We start from the raw sequence: 14,839 nt of genomic DNA, 5'->3' as shown, positions 1-14,839 counted from the left end.
TGCCATAATATCACCACAATCCATACCGTTATCACATATATATGTATGTATAGATATAAAAAAGACCTGAGTTGAAATTTTCGTGTTATAATTTTACAAGCACCTACCGTGTTTTTTCTTATATTGTACATCGATCAAAAATATTAATTGTCGATTATAAATAAAAATAATAACTTAATACAATAACTTAATATAATAAAGAAAAAACAAATGGAACATATTTTATCAACTTCTTTTTCGTTAATGAAATTCTTCACTGATATTCACAACTGATAACAAACAATACTAAAAAAATTAAATACTTTCAACAAGATCTGTCTTGATGTATTCATCTTAATTGACCGAAAAATGTCTTAATAAATAAATATAAGTTAAAACTATCCTACACAACCTGAAATGTTACTTTGCAATTTTTTCTCATATGAAAAATTTAATCACAATAGTTCTTTACTGAATTATAGTACATCATATAAAATAAAATATATTTTTGATAATCTTATGTATTATATTAAAAACCACAGTTTTGCGTCACTTTTTAAGTTTGGGTTGTAATGATTTGCGGCTCTGTTTCATTTTGATTCTGTTCCTTCTTTTTCTCGTCGGTCTGCGCTTGATCCCAAGGCTGTTTTTGACCGGAACCGAATATCACATAGAATGTACAGCAAGCGGCATATACAGCAGCTGCGGTTATGAATACTGTCCTCCATTTAGCAATGCTTGGCTAAAAGTCAAACCATATATTATTGTAAAGAAGTATTAAGGTAAACTACAGTTTTATCATCATATTTCCATAATATTTATCTTTTTTTAAATTAGTGTAAAATGTTATAAATATAATATTGAATAATGAATTCAAAACGTACCGTTCCTTTCACCATGATACCAGCATAGATAGGAGCCAGCAACCCAGCTAAATTGGCGAGGCAGTTGGTAAATGACATCAGCACACCAGCGAATTGAGGGCTGATGTCCAAATGGTTAACTTTGAAACCGGAATAGATACCACCATTGAGACCAACGCCAATGGTTAAAACAGCTACTGTTAACCATCTGTCACATCCTGTGAAGGCAGCAGTAAAAAGAGCAATAGCTGGCCCATACTGACCTAAAAAATACATGAATAATTATTCAATAAGCAAAAACTAGCTACATAAATTATAAACTGTTTAATTAATCATAAACATCGCAGATTATTTCCTTGACTCACACGACTAATAAAACAAATGGTTTATTATATGAAAGGGTGTTGTTCCCTGATATCGTGACTAATGAGTATATCTAGCTTTGCGGAATATTGTTTTGTTAAAAATTTACTCAATATTTGACTTTTTATGGAGAATTTTATACATTAAAATATTGGAAACCTAAAAAAAAAGTATAACAGCCGACAATTTAGGATTAGTGAAAAGGGAGAACTTTATGAGAAAAAAGACTTATCTTCGTTGAATACAGAATAAATTTGTCAACGGCAACAAGAGTGACAAAAAATTTAGGAAGACTAGATCAGTTGCGATACTAAACCCACTGTCTGTTTACAAACTACTTGCTACTCTATGCACTTTACAATTAAACAAAATTTGTATATATGTATTTAATATAATGTTTCGTAAATATATGAAAAAGTTTCCAGAAGTTTTATATGTAGGATAATTAAGATTAAGATTATTGATTGACTGTACTGATACTAGTACTTACCAATTCCATTAATTATTTTTCTTACTACTGTTATGGTGAAGTATGGTTTCGTTAACATAAAATCGGCAACGTGGCTGATGAAAATGGAGAAAAGCCACATAGCTAGGTATGGTAAAGCAGATAGGAATCCATTCTAAAACATATATTAAATATATATGAATAAAATGACACTTAAAAAATATATTTTGTAATGATTTGTTATATAATATGAAATGAATTCGTAAGAAAAGTTTTTTACACGATTGTGTACCATCAAGCCAAAAATAAAACAGTGTAGCTGGCACTCTCTTCACAAAATATATTATTTAGAAAATAATAGTTACCTAAATATAACTCAACGTTTAAGTTTTGTCATATATAAGTCACAGAAAATTTATGAATAATTAGTACACACTTTTAGCCTTTTATTATCATTTTTATCGGATAAATCGATTTTCGGTTCGTTAATTATACGCATAGTGTACAAATAAGTTAAATCAATTTTTAAACCATTATGAAACTTTGCTCAGAAAAATATGTACATAATTTTCCCCATATTTAAATCAACATATGGTCTGCTCATCTTTTGACATGATCCAAGAATCGAACCTAATTTCTGCCCTCCTAAGAATCGAACTGCTGCTAGACCATATATAAATAATAAAGTTGGAAGGAGCAATCTCCGATGCCCATGGAGTGTTTCATTAAAGCATTTTCACGAATTTTCCAAAACGCTACCGAACGTTTTCATACTGCAAAATCACTTGATCGCATTTTTACATTTATAATTACAGGTCGTCTTATCATTTGCAGATTGCTTCACAATGAAAATGTAAAATAGGAGTTTACTCAGTTCACAATTGAGAAGAAAAAAATATGTACCGTCAATACAAAGTAGTTGAAGTTTAGACATTTGGTATTATGTCCAATTTTACGATATGAACGTTTGAACTGGGATAATTTTGCACTACTTAACTGGCGGCGTCTGTAGTTAAAACACTTATTTGTAAACCTAATTGCTAATTAAGACACCAATAGAAAAGTGAGAAAACTTACGTCTTTAATACTGAAGTGAAGGACCTGTTTCATATAAGTTGGCAGTTCAGTCATTAAAGTCTCATAACCATAGTTATGTCCCATGTGAGCCAATAAGATAGCCCAGAATGGCAAAGACTTTAAAATTGATAACCATGGAATTGGAGGGACCTAAAAACGAATTTTTGTTTTATTATACCATCACCTTATTAGTTGTTTTTATATTTTATATAATAATCTTAGCAACATTCGAAATTAATGAAAATTTACGGATCTTACAGTTTGGCCTTTAACTCTGCCAAGAGCTTTCTGGATATACATTCTCTCATCTGGATTGATCTTAGGATTGGATTCTGGGTCTTCATAGACGAAAATTAAGAAGGCGATACACCAGGCGGCTCCTATAGCTCCGAAAACATAGAAAATCGAAGGCCATCCAGCGTGAGACACGGACAGCAGACCGCTAAGGGGCATCGATATTACTGTGCCAAACTGAGCTCCTATAAAAAAAAACAAAATAAAATAATTTTTAATATTTACAGAATATACAATTCTAACAATTTTCAAAATGATGAATAATGACGGGACAAAAAACTGGCAGGTGAAAGACATTTTTGTCGAGGTTTTCTAAAAATACTTTAAAAGAAAACGGAGTAATTAACTTTCATTTTGGAACATTTTCCCAAACATTTTAAATAACTTGGCATATCCTCATTTATGTAATATATATATTAGTTTGGTTTGGTATATATTTTTTGACATATTGGGAAAACATTAATTATACCAGAAGTTAGGTTTATTCAAAATATTTTTCGAGAAATTCCACCGCTTATTTGGATATAATTTTATTATTGTTCTCCTGAACTAACTCTTAATTATTTTCATTTTAGATTACCATAGCATATCCACTTTTCATCGCCAGTATAATATACTGCTGAAAACGTTTCTTTTTGTTTAATAATATAAATAATTTGTTTAGGATTTTTCGCCTTCAACTGTTGATTCGCCAACTTCTTACTGCTCTCATTGACATCAATATACATTGAAATCGTTAAAACCAAATTCGACAGTTGGAATATGATGGAGCAGCATCGCCATGAATCCTCTATAAATATTGTATGGTTTTCAAAATGTGTAAAGATCAAATAGAAAATGTTAAAACTTGAGAAGACCAATAGATCCCTGGTTTTAATATACAGTGTATTTCAGTGTTAAAAATACAAAATATCTAAATGCATATGCTTCACCTTTATATTGATTAAAACCATTTAGGAAAGATGTAACGCGACTTATATATTTAAAGCGATCAATATATTTTTGGCAATAGACGAGCTTATTTTCTATAAACAACAGAAATGTTACAAGGGTACTTATTTTTGTTGTGGATGAACTTCAAACGCATTACTGGACAATTTTTGGTGTGTGTATTAGTTGCAGTTTAATTTCGACGCGTTCGCACTTACATAAAGTTGCGCAATTGTCTTTACGATAAACAAACAAAACAGAAGAACAATAAACCAAATCGAATATTACACGATTAATGAACTGCAAATTCGATCTTAGTTAATTTGTATGATAGACAAATAGCTTTGTTATATATTGATGATTCGGTATAAACATTAGTCATACAAAGCACATTTTACAAAAGCTAGTAATTTTAGGTTAATCTATAATGTGGAACCTAAAAATAATTGTTTTTAATCAAAATTCACAGTTAACAAATTATTGAAGATTTAAATTAAGTAGCTTATTATACATAGAAATATTTTAGAGATTACTTCACTGTATACCAAAAATCTATTAATTTTAACACGTTATTTTCGTAATCAAATTCAAGGAAATCCAATAATTACGAACAGTAATTGGAAAATTGAAAGCGAAGTTTTTCGCTATTTCGACCTTTTTAATGTATCAGAGTTTATCGATTAAATAATGTCTTTTAACAAAAGGTATATCAAAATTGACGCAATATTTGAGTTAGAAAAGTTTTAACAACACATCAGACAGTTCGTTGAATGGATTATTAAATATCAACAGATATATTTGATTTTTTTGAAGGAAAATTATTGTAAGTAAAATATGTCTTCAAAACAACTTATAAAAAAATCAGAACAGAATTAATATTGCACTTATATTTATTATAATAAACAAAATAGAAAATCATTTCTGAAAAATATGATGAAATATCATATAAATATAGTTAATATAGAAATTCGCAAAATCACATATGAATAATTCTTGTGATAATCAAACTTAAAAATCATTCGAACTTTTAAAATACATTGAAGAATGTTTATGCAGTCAAATATTTAAAAAATATATATTTGCCAACTTCTTATCTGATTATCGTGAATTGTTGAACAAATATATAAAACGAGACGTACTATCTGACTGTCACGTTTTTTTGCTTTGCGTCTAAAAATGGATGATGAATGGCATTAAATTATATTTCAATGTTAATTGTTTAAACTACAACACACACACATCTACATATACATGTATATATTGAGATTGTATACGTAAGTATAAACAAATGACATAAACTTACATAAACATAATATAATTCTTGGAATTTAAGATATATAAGCGAAAAATATAAATATAATTCCAATACTACTCGATAACAAATCTGGTTGGTAAGACGCACATGTAAGTATAAAATCCACCAAAATACTCAAAATGGCTTCAATTCAAGTATGCCATTGTTTAATCACGAGTTTTTGTTAGTTGAAAAGGTGGACGTCGTTGCATATCGATACAATCTGTTATTTTAATAGGCAATTTTTGGGCACTGGCCACTTCGTGAATTTGATCGATTTTGAGATTAATTGAATTTGGATCCTCAAACAAAGCTTATGACTAAACGTTTACTTGATACAAATACAAGGACCAGATTTTTATTTATATATTTTTTAAATAATTTAAAAGCAAGACCAACAACATATATAACAAAAACTTATGATAATGTATGACAAATATAATTATTCGATAAGGTAGAAAAAATGTATACAACCTAATATAAGCATTATCATGATCTACGACGTATGATAAGAAATAAAGTTTTGTTGGTGCCATCTAATTTAATACCAAAATTAATACATTTAAATTTTGATCGAGTAATTTTTGATCAACTAACTTCATGCTCTGAATTTGGCATATCTAAAGAAGTAAGGAAATGGTTAGATGAAGGAATAGCCTAAAAAACGTGTTCCCAATGAGATGGGAGAACAACATTATTTCGATTAAATTTAATTTCCAAATTTTTCTTAACAAACATCTAATGAAGCAGAGGAGCGATAATAATTAACATAGAAATCAGATAAAAAGGTGTCATGATATTTTTATCAATTCTTTCGAAAACATCTAGATACTTTTGTGTATCTGTTATATGTAAGTAATTTTTGGAGTTGTTGAACCATTACCTGCACGGAAGTACGTATTATATAAATAGATGGTGATGAAAAACACTGGCGTTAAATAGTACAAACATAATAAAGGAGCGGCGTTTGCCAATGAGTAAAAATCATTGGCGCGTTTCAGCGGAGCATCATCATTGAAACCGTTCGTTTCCAATGACTTCACCCCCAAAGTCGCCGGATTTATTTCGAAATCATATCATATAAATTTAGAATAATACCTGCATAAACGAATGCACCCATACGGCTTCTCTCATTTGGAGGGATCCATTTAGCCAGCAGAGAGTGTGTGCATGGAACGATCGGACCCTGGCCGAGAATAGGAACATTTCAGAATTTTTTCATGGGCTACCGAAGAGAGAGACTTCTCGATTGGGCCGACATTACATGACTATAACTGGGTTCAACAATCGCAACGCATAAATCTAATCATTCCCCAGTTCGCACCTGATTCACCGCTAAACTTGAAGAACCTCCGGTTCTTTCCTTTCAAGTCTCCCTCTTCTCTCCCCATTGATTGTTCTACTCACCTCGCCCAATCCTTGTATAAATCTGACGGCAACAAGCCACCCAATACCCATGTAAGCAGCAACTGGCACGAGGAGACCAAACACCGAGTTGATCAACATGCCAACGCCCAAGAAATAGATGTTTCCATATTTTTTGGCGAGTATACCGAACGGTATCTGGGTGATGACGTATCCGTAGAAGAAGGACGATAACACGTAACCTTGGGTGTCCGTTTCCCACACGAATACTCCGCCGCTATCGCTAGACGTTGATGTCGAAGTCTGAAAATAATTTCAAATTACAAATACGGATTCACTCGTCTAATAATATGTGGAAAAATACGATAGATGGAAAAATTAATATATTAATTTTAGTATTAGGTTTCAGTTCTGTTTCATTTTTTGTTTTATTGAAATTACACAAGATATTCCAAGAACTAACAAAAAAACGTCAGAGGTAATAATAAGGAATTACATATTGTATATACTGGAAGGTGTTCAATGGGAAGTAAAAATTATTTTTTTTAATTATAATTTATTCTATAACGTCACACGTGGTCTAAATTGTACTAAACATTTTATAAAATATTGTTCAAAAGAGGCTCTTTTATATTGTTAAATATTTACTGAATATGAATACTTAAAATATAAGGTTGGGAATAAAACAATTTCGATTTTTTCAGCAACACTTATTCAACGAAGCCATTTTATAGCACTTTTGAAAGGGGAAGTCCATGGAAAATTATAGATAACTATATAAATTATAGCGTCATTTATATACTCAAATGAAAAGTTATTGTACTTTGAAAATAGATATTCTAGAATGACGAAAAATTATGTTTCTGTCAGAGATGTGGCAAAAGGTAATATCGATCCATACAGTACATATTAGGTATCATTGGTTAGTTTTTGAAACTTACTTGAATTAATTCGCTTTGAAAATTGTAAAAAGACCGAAATTAACTTTATCCGGCTGATTATTTATTTACTATGTAATAATTTTGAATTAATATGTAATTAAACATATTCTTTTCTAATCTTTGAAATGCATGTTACTCCTTAATATTGCACAAATGATTTAAGTAACACGCAAAATAAAAAGAAATATTTAAAGCTTCAACAAAAACTCTTTAGAAGTTTATTAAAAATAAAACAGGCCCCATGCCAAAAAAATCTTATACGAATACTGATACTATAAAATAATCTGCATGGTAGCAAACAATTGCATTAATATATTATTTATTCGTAAATAAAAAAATAATATAAAATTTATAAAATTTATTTAGTATTTATAGGCTAAATTGGCTATAAATATATCCGTAACTAATTTTTATAGACGAACAATGAATTATTAATTTATCAACTAGATTCAATGTCAAATCCATTGAAATAAATATTAGCGAACTGTAACTACTTACTGATGTAGTATTGGACAGGACCGCATTACACTCTTCATCGACTGAAGTGGAACCCGTATCAACTCCAATGGCAGTCTGATTGACCATAGCGACTATTGCAACGGACATGTTCGTTCGCATAACATAAGCATTGGCCATACCCAGGAACAGCATGAAGGTAACGAAATGTCTGGTGCCAAACCATCCTGCAAAAAATAAACAGTGTTAGAAGAAAATTTCAATTATTTATAACCAAATCTATATATTCAATAAATTTTTAAAATATAAAATTTTTATTATAGTGGAATGATTTGACGGATTTAAATGAAAATTTAAACCATAAAAACCACAGCCTTGAGATCAAATTTCAAGTTTTTAGTTGTAATGTTTTATGGTGCCGATTAGCAAAAGTGAATTTGTAATTTGTATATAATATAGTAATTGTTTAATTGATTTAGTAATTATATATGATTTATTTTGTTTTTAAACCCAATGATTTATTGCGAAAACTGATTTTTATATTTTATACATATATACTATATATAGGGTTTCTTTATTTGTTTTATCTGTCATTCATGTTTCATGTTCTTTGTTTCTTGGTTTTCTTGACAATAGTCTCGAGTTTAATCCAAAATATTATTTCAAACTCCTTTATTTTTAGTTTTATGCTGGGTTTTGCGGTAGTGTATTTTTACAATAAAATTTTTAAGAATTGCTACACTGAACGAAAAAAAAAAATATATATATATAGGTGGCGTTTTTTTGCCATACGTAGCACCTTCTATCACTTGTTAAACTATACAAAACCAGTTGAGTATTTAATTATAAGAAGCAACGAACTTTTTCCTAACCCAATATATTTAAATAGCAGTAAATTGGTTCAAGTCTCCCTTAAATTAGCATATGAGAAATTTCCAAAGCTTGTGAATGCATACAATATTTTTCTTTCAAACAAATACCGACATAAATACAATTGAAATATGTTATTGTTATTTAAAATAAGATTTTTTTGTCGCCTATTCGACAAAAGACCGCAAGGAAAGACCAAATACGAAACCTCAAACTCAAAAAGTTTTATATTATCAATGATACATTGGTCAGAATATACAATGAATATTTTTTTCGGCTGTTAAATAAAATTTCAATAACAGATTCTGTTTTCTAATATTTCACAATTAACTTTCGTTTTAATGTTCTATGACTTTACGGACATTTATAGATTAAATTGTTTTCGGAGCAGTACAATGCCATCAGAGACAGAAACTATTTCCAAGATACACTTGATAAATTGGTCTGATAAAGCCCTTTGAGAACCATATATGTGTAACTTTTTTTTATTGTTGGGAGGTTCATAATCAATCTGATTAAAATTCGCTATTTCACGTAAGATAAAATTTGTAGACATCACGATGTCAATGATATAAAAAAACGATCAACCGTCCTGACTCATGATCCTAACTACGTCAAATATTGAAAAGCTTGCCAGACTTCTTATATAACAATTAATATTTTTGAGGAAAACAGTCAAATGTAATGATTGACAAGTCGTTTTTTTCAATGTATCCATTTTGGTTTGATCTGCATGTATATGTGGTATTTGTATGTGGCAATTTATTCTATATTCATATTAATATCATTTATTATTATCAATATAATTTAGCTAAAATGCACTTATTTGGCTGCAAAAAATAATTGGCTTAAAAATAACGGCTTTTGAAAACTGAAAAGAGTGAATATACAATTTTGCATATAATAACTGTATAAAAAATTCACCTGTATGGAGAAAACCTGGTATATAGAGAAAAAGAAGTCCATCCACTCATATAACTAAAAAAGCCATCACGAATATCAGCGAATGAGAATGAGAATTGTTACAATATAGATCCTATTCGACATATTTACCTCACTCTGACTTTTGGCTGTTTTCACATTCTCAAAATTGTGTGTTCGGAATGCGAATTTACGAATTATTTTTATCTAAGGAATTGGTTTATTATAATTTTTTAGTTATGTAATACATTATAATATGTCTATGTAATACATTACAATTTATCGGACAATATATGATTTGATTCAAATCGGTGATAGTCAAACGAACTACACAGCTGACATTATCATGACATCAACGCAAAATAAATCGAGGCAGACATATTTGACCCAGTATCGGAGGCGGAATGTTGCAAAAGTAGGTGTAGCATCCAGTAGAAAAATCCTACTAAAATAATTGAAATCTGATCAATGATTGTATCATAAAACAAACGATGTAAAATCGTTGCACGATTAATATACGACATATTTCGTTGACAAAACCAACTATTATTAAATACAAATAAAACATGCAATCAAAAATTAGAAGAGATTTGAATTCATTAATAAAAAAAAACTATTTGTCGTTTTTGTCGATGTGTCGAGGTATCAGCGGTGTTGAAAAAACTGACCTTATTAGAAAGCACTTGCAAAACCTCAAGGCTAATTGGATTCTAAATTTAGTATTAAAATTATTAAAGGATAATTAGCGTGGCTGGTAAAAATATTTATCTGTCTACTAATTATTTTAAATCAGCCACACGTATAACAAATAAATCTCAAACACATTTAAAATAATCCAAAAAAAAACAGTCTCAATTATATCACCAATTTGCGCCTGCAAACGTATAATAAGACGAATCATCAATAAAATATACCGCAGCATCCCAGTTGACGTCAGGCCGTTTCCCGACTAGTTATTTTTAGGAAAATCAAAGTCACGTGCTGTACCTAACTTTTTTTTCGGAGCACGTTTTTTGCACTTGACGCGTGTTTCATAAATAACTGTGGATTCAACTTAAAACGTTCTTGAATAATTAAATTATTTGTCAGCGACTGGTCTCGCGATAACCGGAATGCAAAGAATAAAGTCCAAAGGTGAGGAGATTCCACTAGAAAACTCGCGAGCGAGCATAATGCAAAATGTTCATGATGTTTGATCACGCCGATTACTCAATCAAAAAAAGTCATGATGATTATAATTTAATATGTGATTGGGTAATATCAATTCGAGTACATCGTGACAGACAAAATATGACTTTTAGCTTATATCTAATTTATATAATATCACGTTTTTCAATTTATAAAAATATATCATGATTTTTAATAGTAATGTTCCAAAATATAAACTGTCAGGAAAGCAAAAGAAAACACTCGAAAATAAAAGGTTAAAGATAGAGCACCATAGGAAAGAAGAAGCTTATATTGTTGAATAATATACAGTTTGCAAATTTCTAATCAAATTCTATTTCTAAATCAATTGTCTATCCAATAAATTATTGATTTAGTTGAGTATTGATGAAAGTTTACGAAGATTACTTCGTCGTCGTGAACAAGAAAAAAAAAATTTATTAAATTTTCAAGATCTGTACAGATGTGTCTCTATGTATGTCTAATAAACCTTTACAACGAAGAGAGTCGTTTGAAGAAGTGAGCTAATCAAAATGTTGGATTCTTTAGCTATTCTTTAGTCTTTTTATTCTAAAATTTTTAAAAAAGTTTTAAGTACCGAATACATCTAAAAATACAATTCTCAAATATCTTAAAAAGGTTAATTATATCTGTCAGATAATAAGTCCAAAGTATTAGGATCGGCGAACATATTAATTCAGACAAATAGAATCCACCATAATCCAAGTCTATTAATCAATAAAATAGAATACTCAAAATAATCCGACTTTTTAGTCAACACGAACTTATCCATGCATTCGAGATCTGATCTGATTAAGTCATAGCAATCAAGTATACCGTGATATAAAAAAAAATCCAAAATCATCTGAACTCTTAGGTAAAAGATTTAATATATTTTATCGTGGTTTGTATAATCCCCAGTATCACTAATTTATTTTCGTTGGCGTTCGTTAGAACACATATTTTTAACAAATAAAGAAACACATAAGAAATAGTTGTACAATTTTTATAAATTAAAAAAGTAAACATATTTATTCTACGAAGGATTGGTTTATTAATCCCAATAATAATCTAAATTTAATAATAAATATTGAATTTTATTATTGATGAATAATAATATTAATTTCAATACCAAATTCTTTCATATTAATTGATTTGACTATAGTATAAGATAGTTTAATTTTAAATCCAAAATAAATTTTCCTAACTAAAATAATTCGCATAAACAGTAATAAAACATCCGTAAAATCGACGCATTAGATATTTTGAAATCGATGATTGTAATCAATAATATATACCGGGAACATTATAAACATTCAAATATTAAAATCGCGTTTATCTAAAAATAAGATTTTACTTACCACTGGGAGTTTGTTTTTTATCTGGTTCGAATACCGCAACATAATGGGTATTAGGGTAAGAATTCCTGGAGTTACTCATTTCGATTTAAAACTTAATACTCTTTGGTAGAATTGTACAGTTAGTTTTGTAGTAAATTTCAGCGATAACAAAATTATTTTAAAACATGACGTTTGATCTTGATCTAATATCAAAAAAAAACGTAATAATATCAAGTTACGTCTTCAATTTCTTACGTTTTCTCGCGAACAATACGTTGTAAGAATTACCGATCAAATTCTCAGCAACAGTCATAGTCGAACATCGAACTTTTATTTCTTTGCCGATGCGAATGCAAAAAATCGACTTTTTTACCGGCTACTAAACGGACTATCGGTTCGGAAGAGTGATAAAATCGCACGACTCTTGATAACGGGTCAACCTCCACCGCGTTATGACATATGCTGTCACTTTAATTTTTGTTATCGCGGCTACGAATGCAGATTAGCTATGTTTTACCGGTAACCACAAAACCTTTTTTCGCGCAAAAACGAACACGTGAAACCGGATCAACATACCCCTCCCCACAGAAACTTTTTCCCCTCTCCATGGCCAAACCGAAATAAAACAATTCCCTTCCCACTTTTGTGAGCCTACTGCCTGTTTCACCGGCCAGAGATCACGTTTTTACGCCGAGTTTAGTAATACAATATTTTTCGAATGATTAATTAAAAATTCCATCATTTAGCACATATTACCAGTAATTATTACTATTTTTAAATGAGTGTGTATTTGTGTATTTTATTTAAGGTGTTCGTGTAGCAATTTAATCTTAAATTTACTATATATATCTTAGTTACTCAATCAATCAAACATCAATAAAAATTTATGTAATGATTAGAAACAAACAATATATTGCTAAGACATTTAACGATGCCTAATTTTATTATAATTATAGTTATCTTTATCATAATATTCTAAAAGTTTAAAAAATCAATGAAAACGACACCTTTATTAATAGCATGTGCGTCTTTATAACCTAAATGATCGTAGATAAAAATTATATCAAGATAACTCACGTAGATGTTCAATTGACGCACATTCCATTATATAAATTAGCAATTTTTGGAATGTTAATAACAGTTGCCATTAAATTTATTAAATTGCACATTTCTGACATAATGCGTCATTATGTATCAGTCACATAGATATCACAGACCATAGATTTTTTTAATTAATGGCTGTTTTATTAAATTATTTAATTTTACTGGTCATCTATTATGTCATTTTAATTTTCTTTAGAATAATGGAATATTACTTAAATATGTAGTAATTTTGTGTTTTTTTTAATCTTATTAGCTTATATAAAATGTATTAGTTAATTCTTACCTTAGTAGGTTTTCTTCCCTCATTTTTCTCATATATTTATATTTTAACCAGCACCTTCGCCAAGTTGTTCAATAAAATTTATGTTTTAATACTGTGTGAATAATTTGAATCGTTAATTTTTAATAATAGATAATTTTGTCGGGTATTTATAATATATGTTACCATATTATTACCACACCATATTACATTTAATTAGATGGTTTCACGAACAACTTAGAACAGTTATATTTCACGGATCTTTTTTAAAAACGAAGGTCAAGGCTCAATTGTTTCACCGTTAATATCACCGTATAAATTATTTTATATTTAATTTAAAAAAAGTATTGGACCATGGTAATTACAAATATGTGAACAAATTGTGAAAAATCAAGCAATAAAATATACTATTATCTAATCTTATAAAATTAGTAATGTTCTAATATATTATGTGTAAATACGAATGGAATATTTTTTTTAAGCATGGCGAATGCGCAGGGTTTTGATTAATTTTTGTTACCCTTTTTATGTTTGCTTTTATTATGGATACGGTATATTAATAATTTAAATGTGATGTGATTGATCTGTCATCTCAATCTGTTTTAATTTTATGACGTATGTGATTGTTAATAGTTAAAACAGAGTACAAAGGTCTGTTTACATCACTAAATATCATACATTACTTATTTAATTTCTCATTTTTTATTTTATTATGTATTATTGCTAGTTATATTATACATATTTAATATAAACTATTGTTAACGTGAAAGCAATCTGTACACGATCTTTTTCTTGACTTCTGCACTCTTTTCATGTATTTCATGTTGCGACACTAGAATAAAAACTGTTTATTATATCTATAGGCATAAGAAACGTCAATATCGTACTCTGCACACTATATAATTCGAAAATTCCGTATATCTATTTAAATTCTTATATTGTTATGTACTGGTTTGGTTTGACCTGAATACTGACAACATGGAAATCTTTTGCGTGATAATCTAATAGACTTATTTATCACTGTGTTAATACTCATTGCCCTGAGGGTGGTTTATATATTATCTGTTAGATCTTTAAAATATCGGACTTTTGGATTTTATACGCTCTAGTTTTGGATTTACTATGTATTTATTATATTATTATATGGAAATTAGCCGAACTCGTAGGA

The 14,839-nt window shown here is 29.2% G+C and overlaps 1 protein-coding gene and 1 long non-coding RNA gene across 4 annotated transcripts in view; one reads left to right on the top strand and one right to left on the bottom strand.

Moving 5' to 3' along the window:
* Nucleotides 1-153: 153 nt before the first annotated feature.
* Nucleotides 154-14,839, bottom strand: part of LOC143198366 (putative inorganic phosphate cotransporter) — a 27,048-nt gene continuing 12,362 nt past the window's right edge. The window contains exons 1-9 of one of the 3 annotated variants that reach the window (XM_076407537.1): nt 13,386-13,475; nt 8,053-8,237; nt 6,656-6,916; nt 6,347-6,434; nt 2,989-3,209; nt 2,731-2,880; nt 1,696-1,828; nt 864-1,105; nt 154-721 (exon numbers count right to left, since the gene is read on the bottom strand). In XM_076407537.1, coding sequence (XP_076263652.1) covers nt 536-721; nt 864-1,105; nt 1,696-1,828; nt 2,731-2,880; nt 2,989-3,209; nt 6,347-6,434; nt 6,656-6,916; nt 8,053-8,237; nt 13,386-13,413 — 1,494 coding nt within the window. In that variant the 5' untranslated portion in view covers nt 13,414-13,475 and the 3' untranslated portion in view covers nt 154-535. Of the gene's footprint in view, nt 722-863; nt 1,106-1,695; nt 1,829-2,730; nt 2,881-2,988; nt 3,210-6,346; nt 6,435-6,655; nt 6,917-8,052; nt 8,238-12,329; nt 12,918-13,385; nt 13,476-14,839 lie in introns of those variants that run through there. The other 2 variants (XM_076407536.1, XM_076407534.1) reach the window with 2 other exon arrangements.
* On the top strand, nt 650-1,036 carry LOC143198372 (uncharacterized). Its single transcript, XR_013006207.1, has 2 exons — nt 650-761; nt 817-1,036. It is a non-coding gene; the product is annotated as an uncharacterized LOC143198372 (long non-coding RNA).

The sequence above is a fragment of the Rhynchophorus ferrugineus genome, unplaced genomic scaffold (genome assembly GCF_030347505.1).
Source record: "Rhynchophorus ferrugineus isolate W39M unplaced genomic scaffold, kcgeb_rfMv2 rfM6, whole genome shotgun sequence".
NCBI classification, from domain to species: Eukaryota; Metazoa; Arthropoda; class Insecta; order Coleoptera; family Curculionidae; genus Rhynchophorus; species Rhynchophorus ferrugineus.
This window is presented reverse-complemented; position numbering and strand designations above follow the sequence as displayed.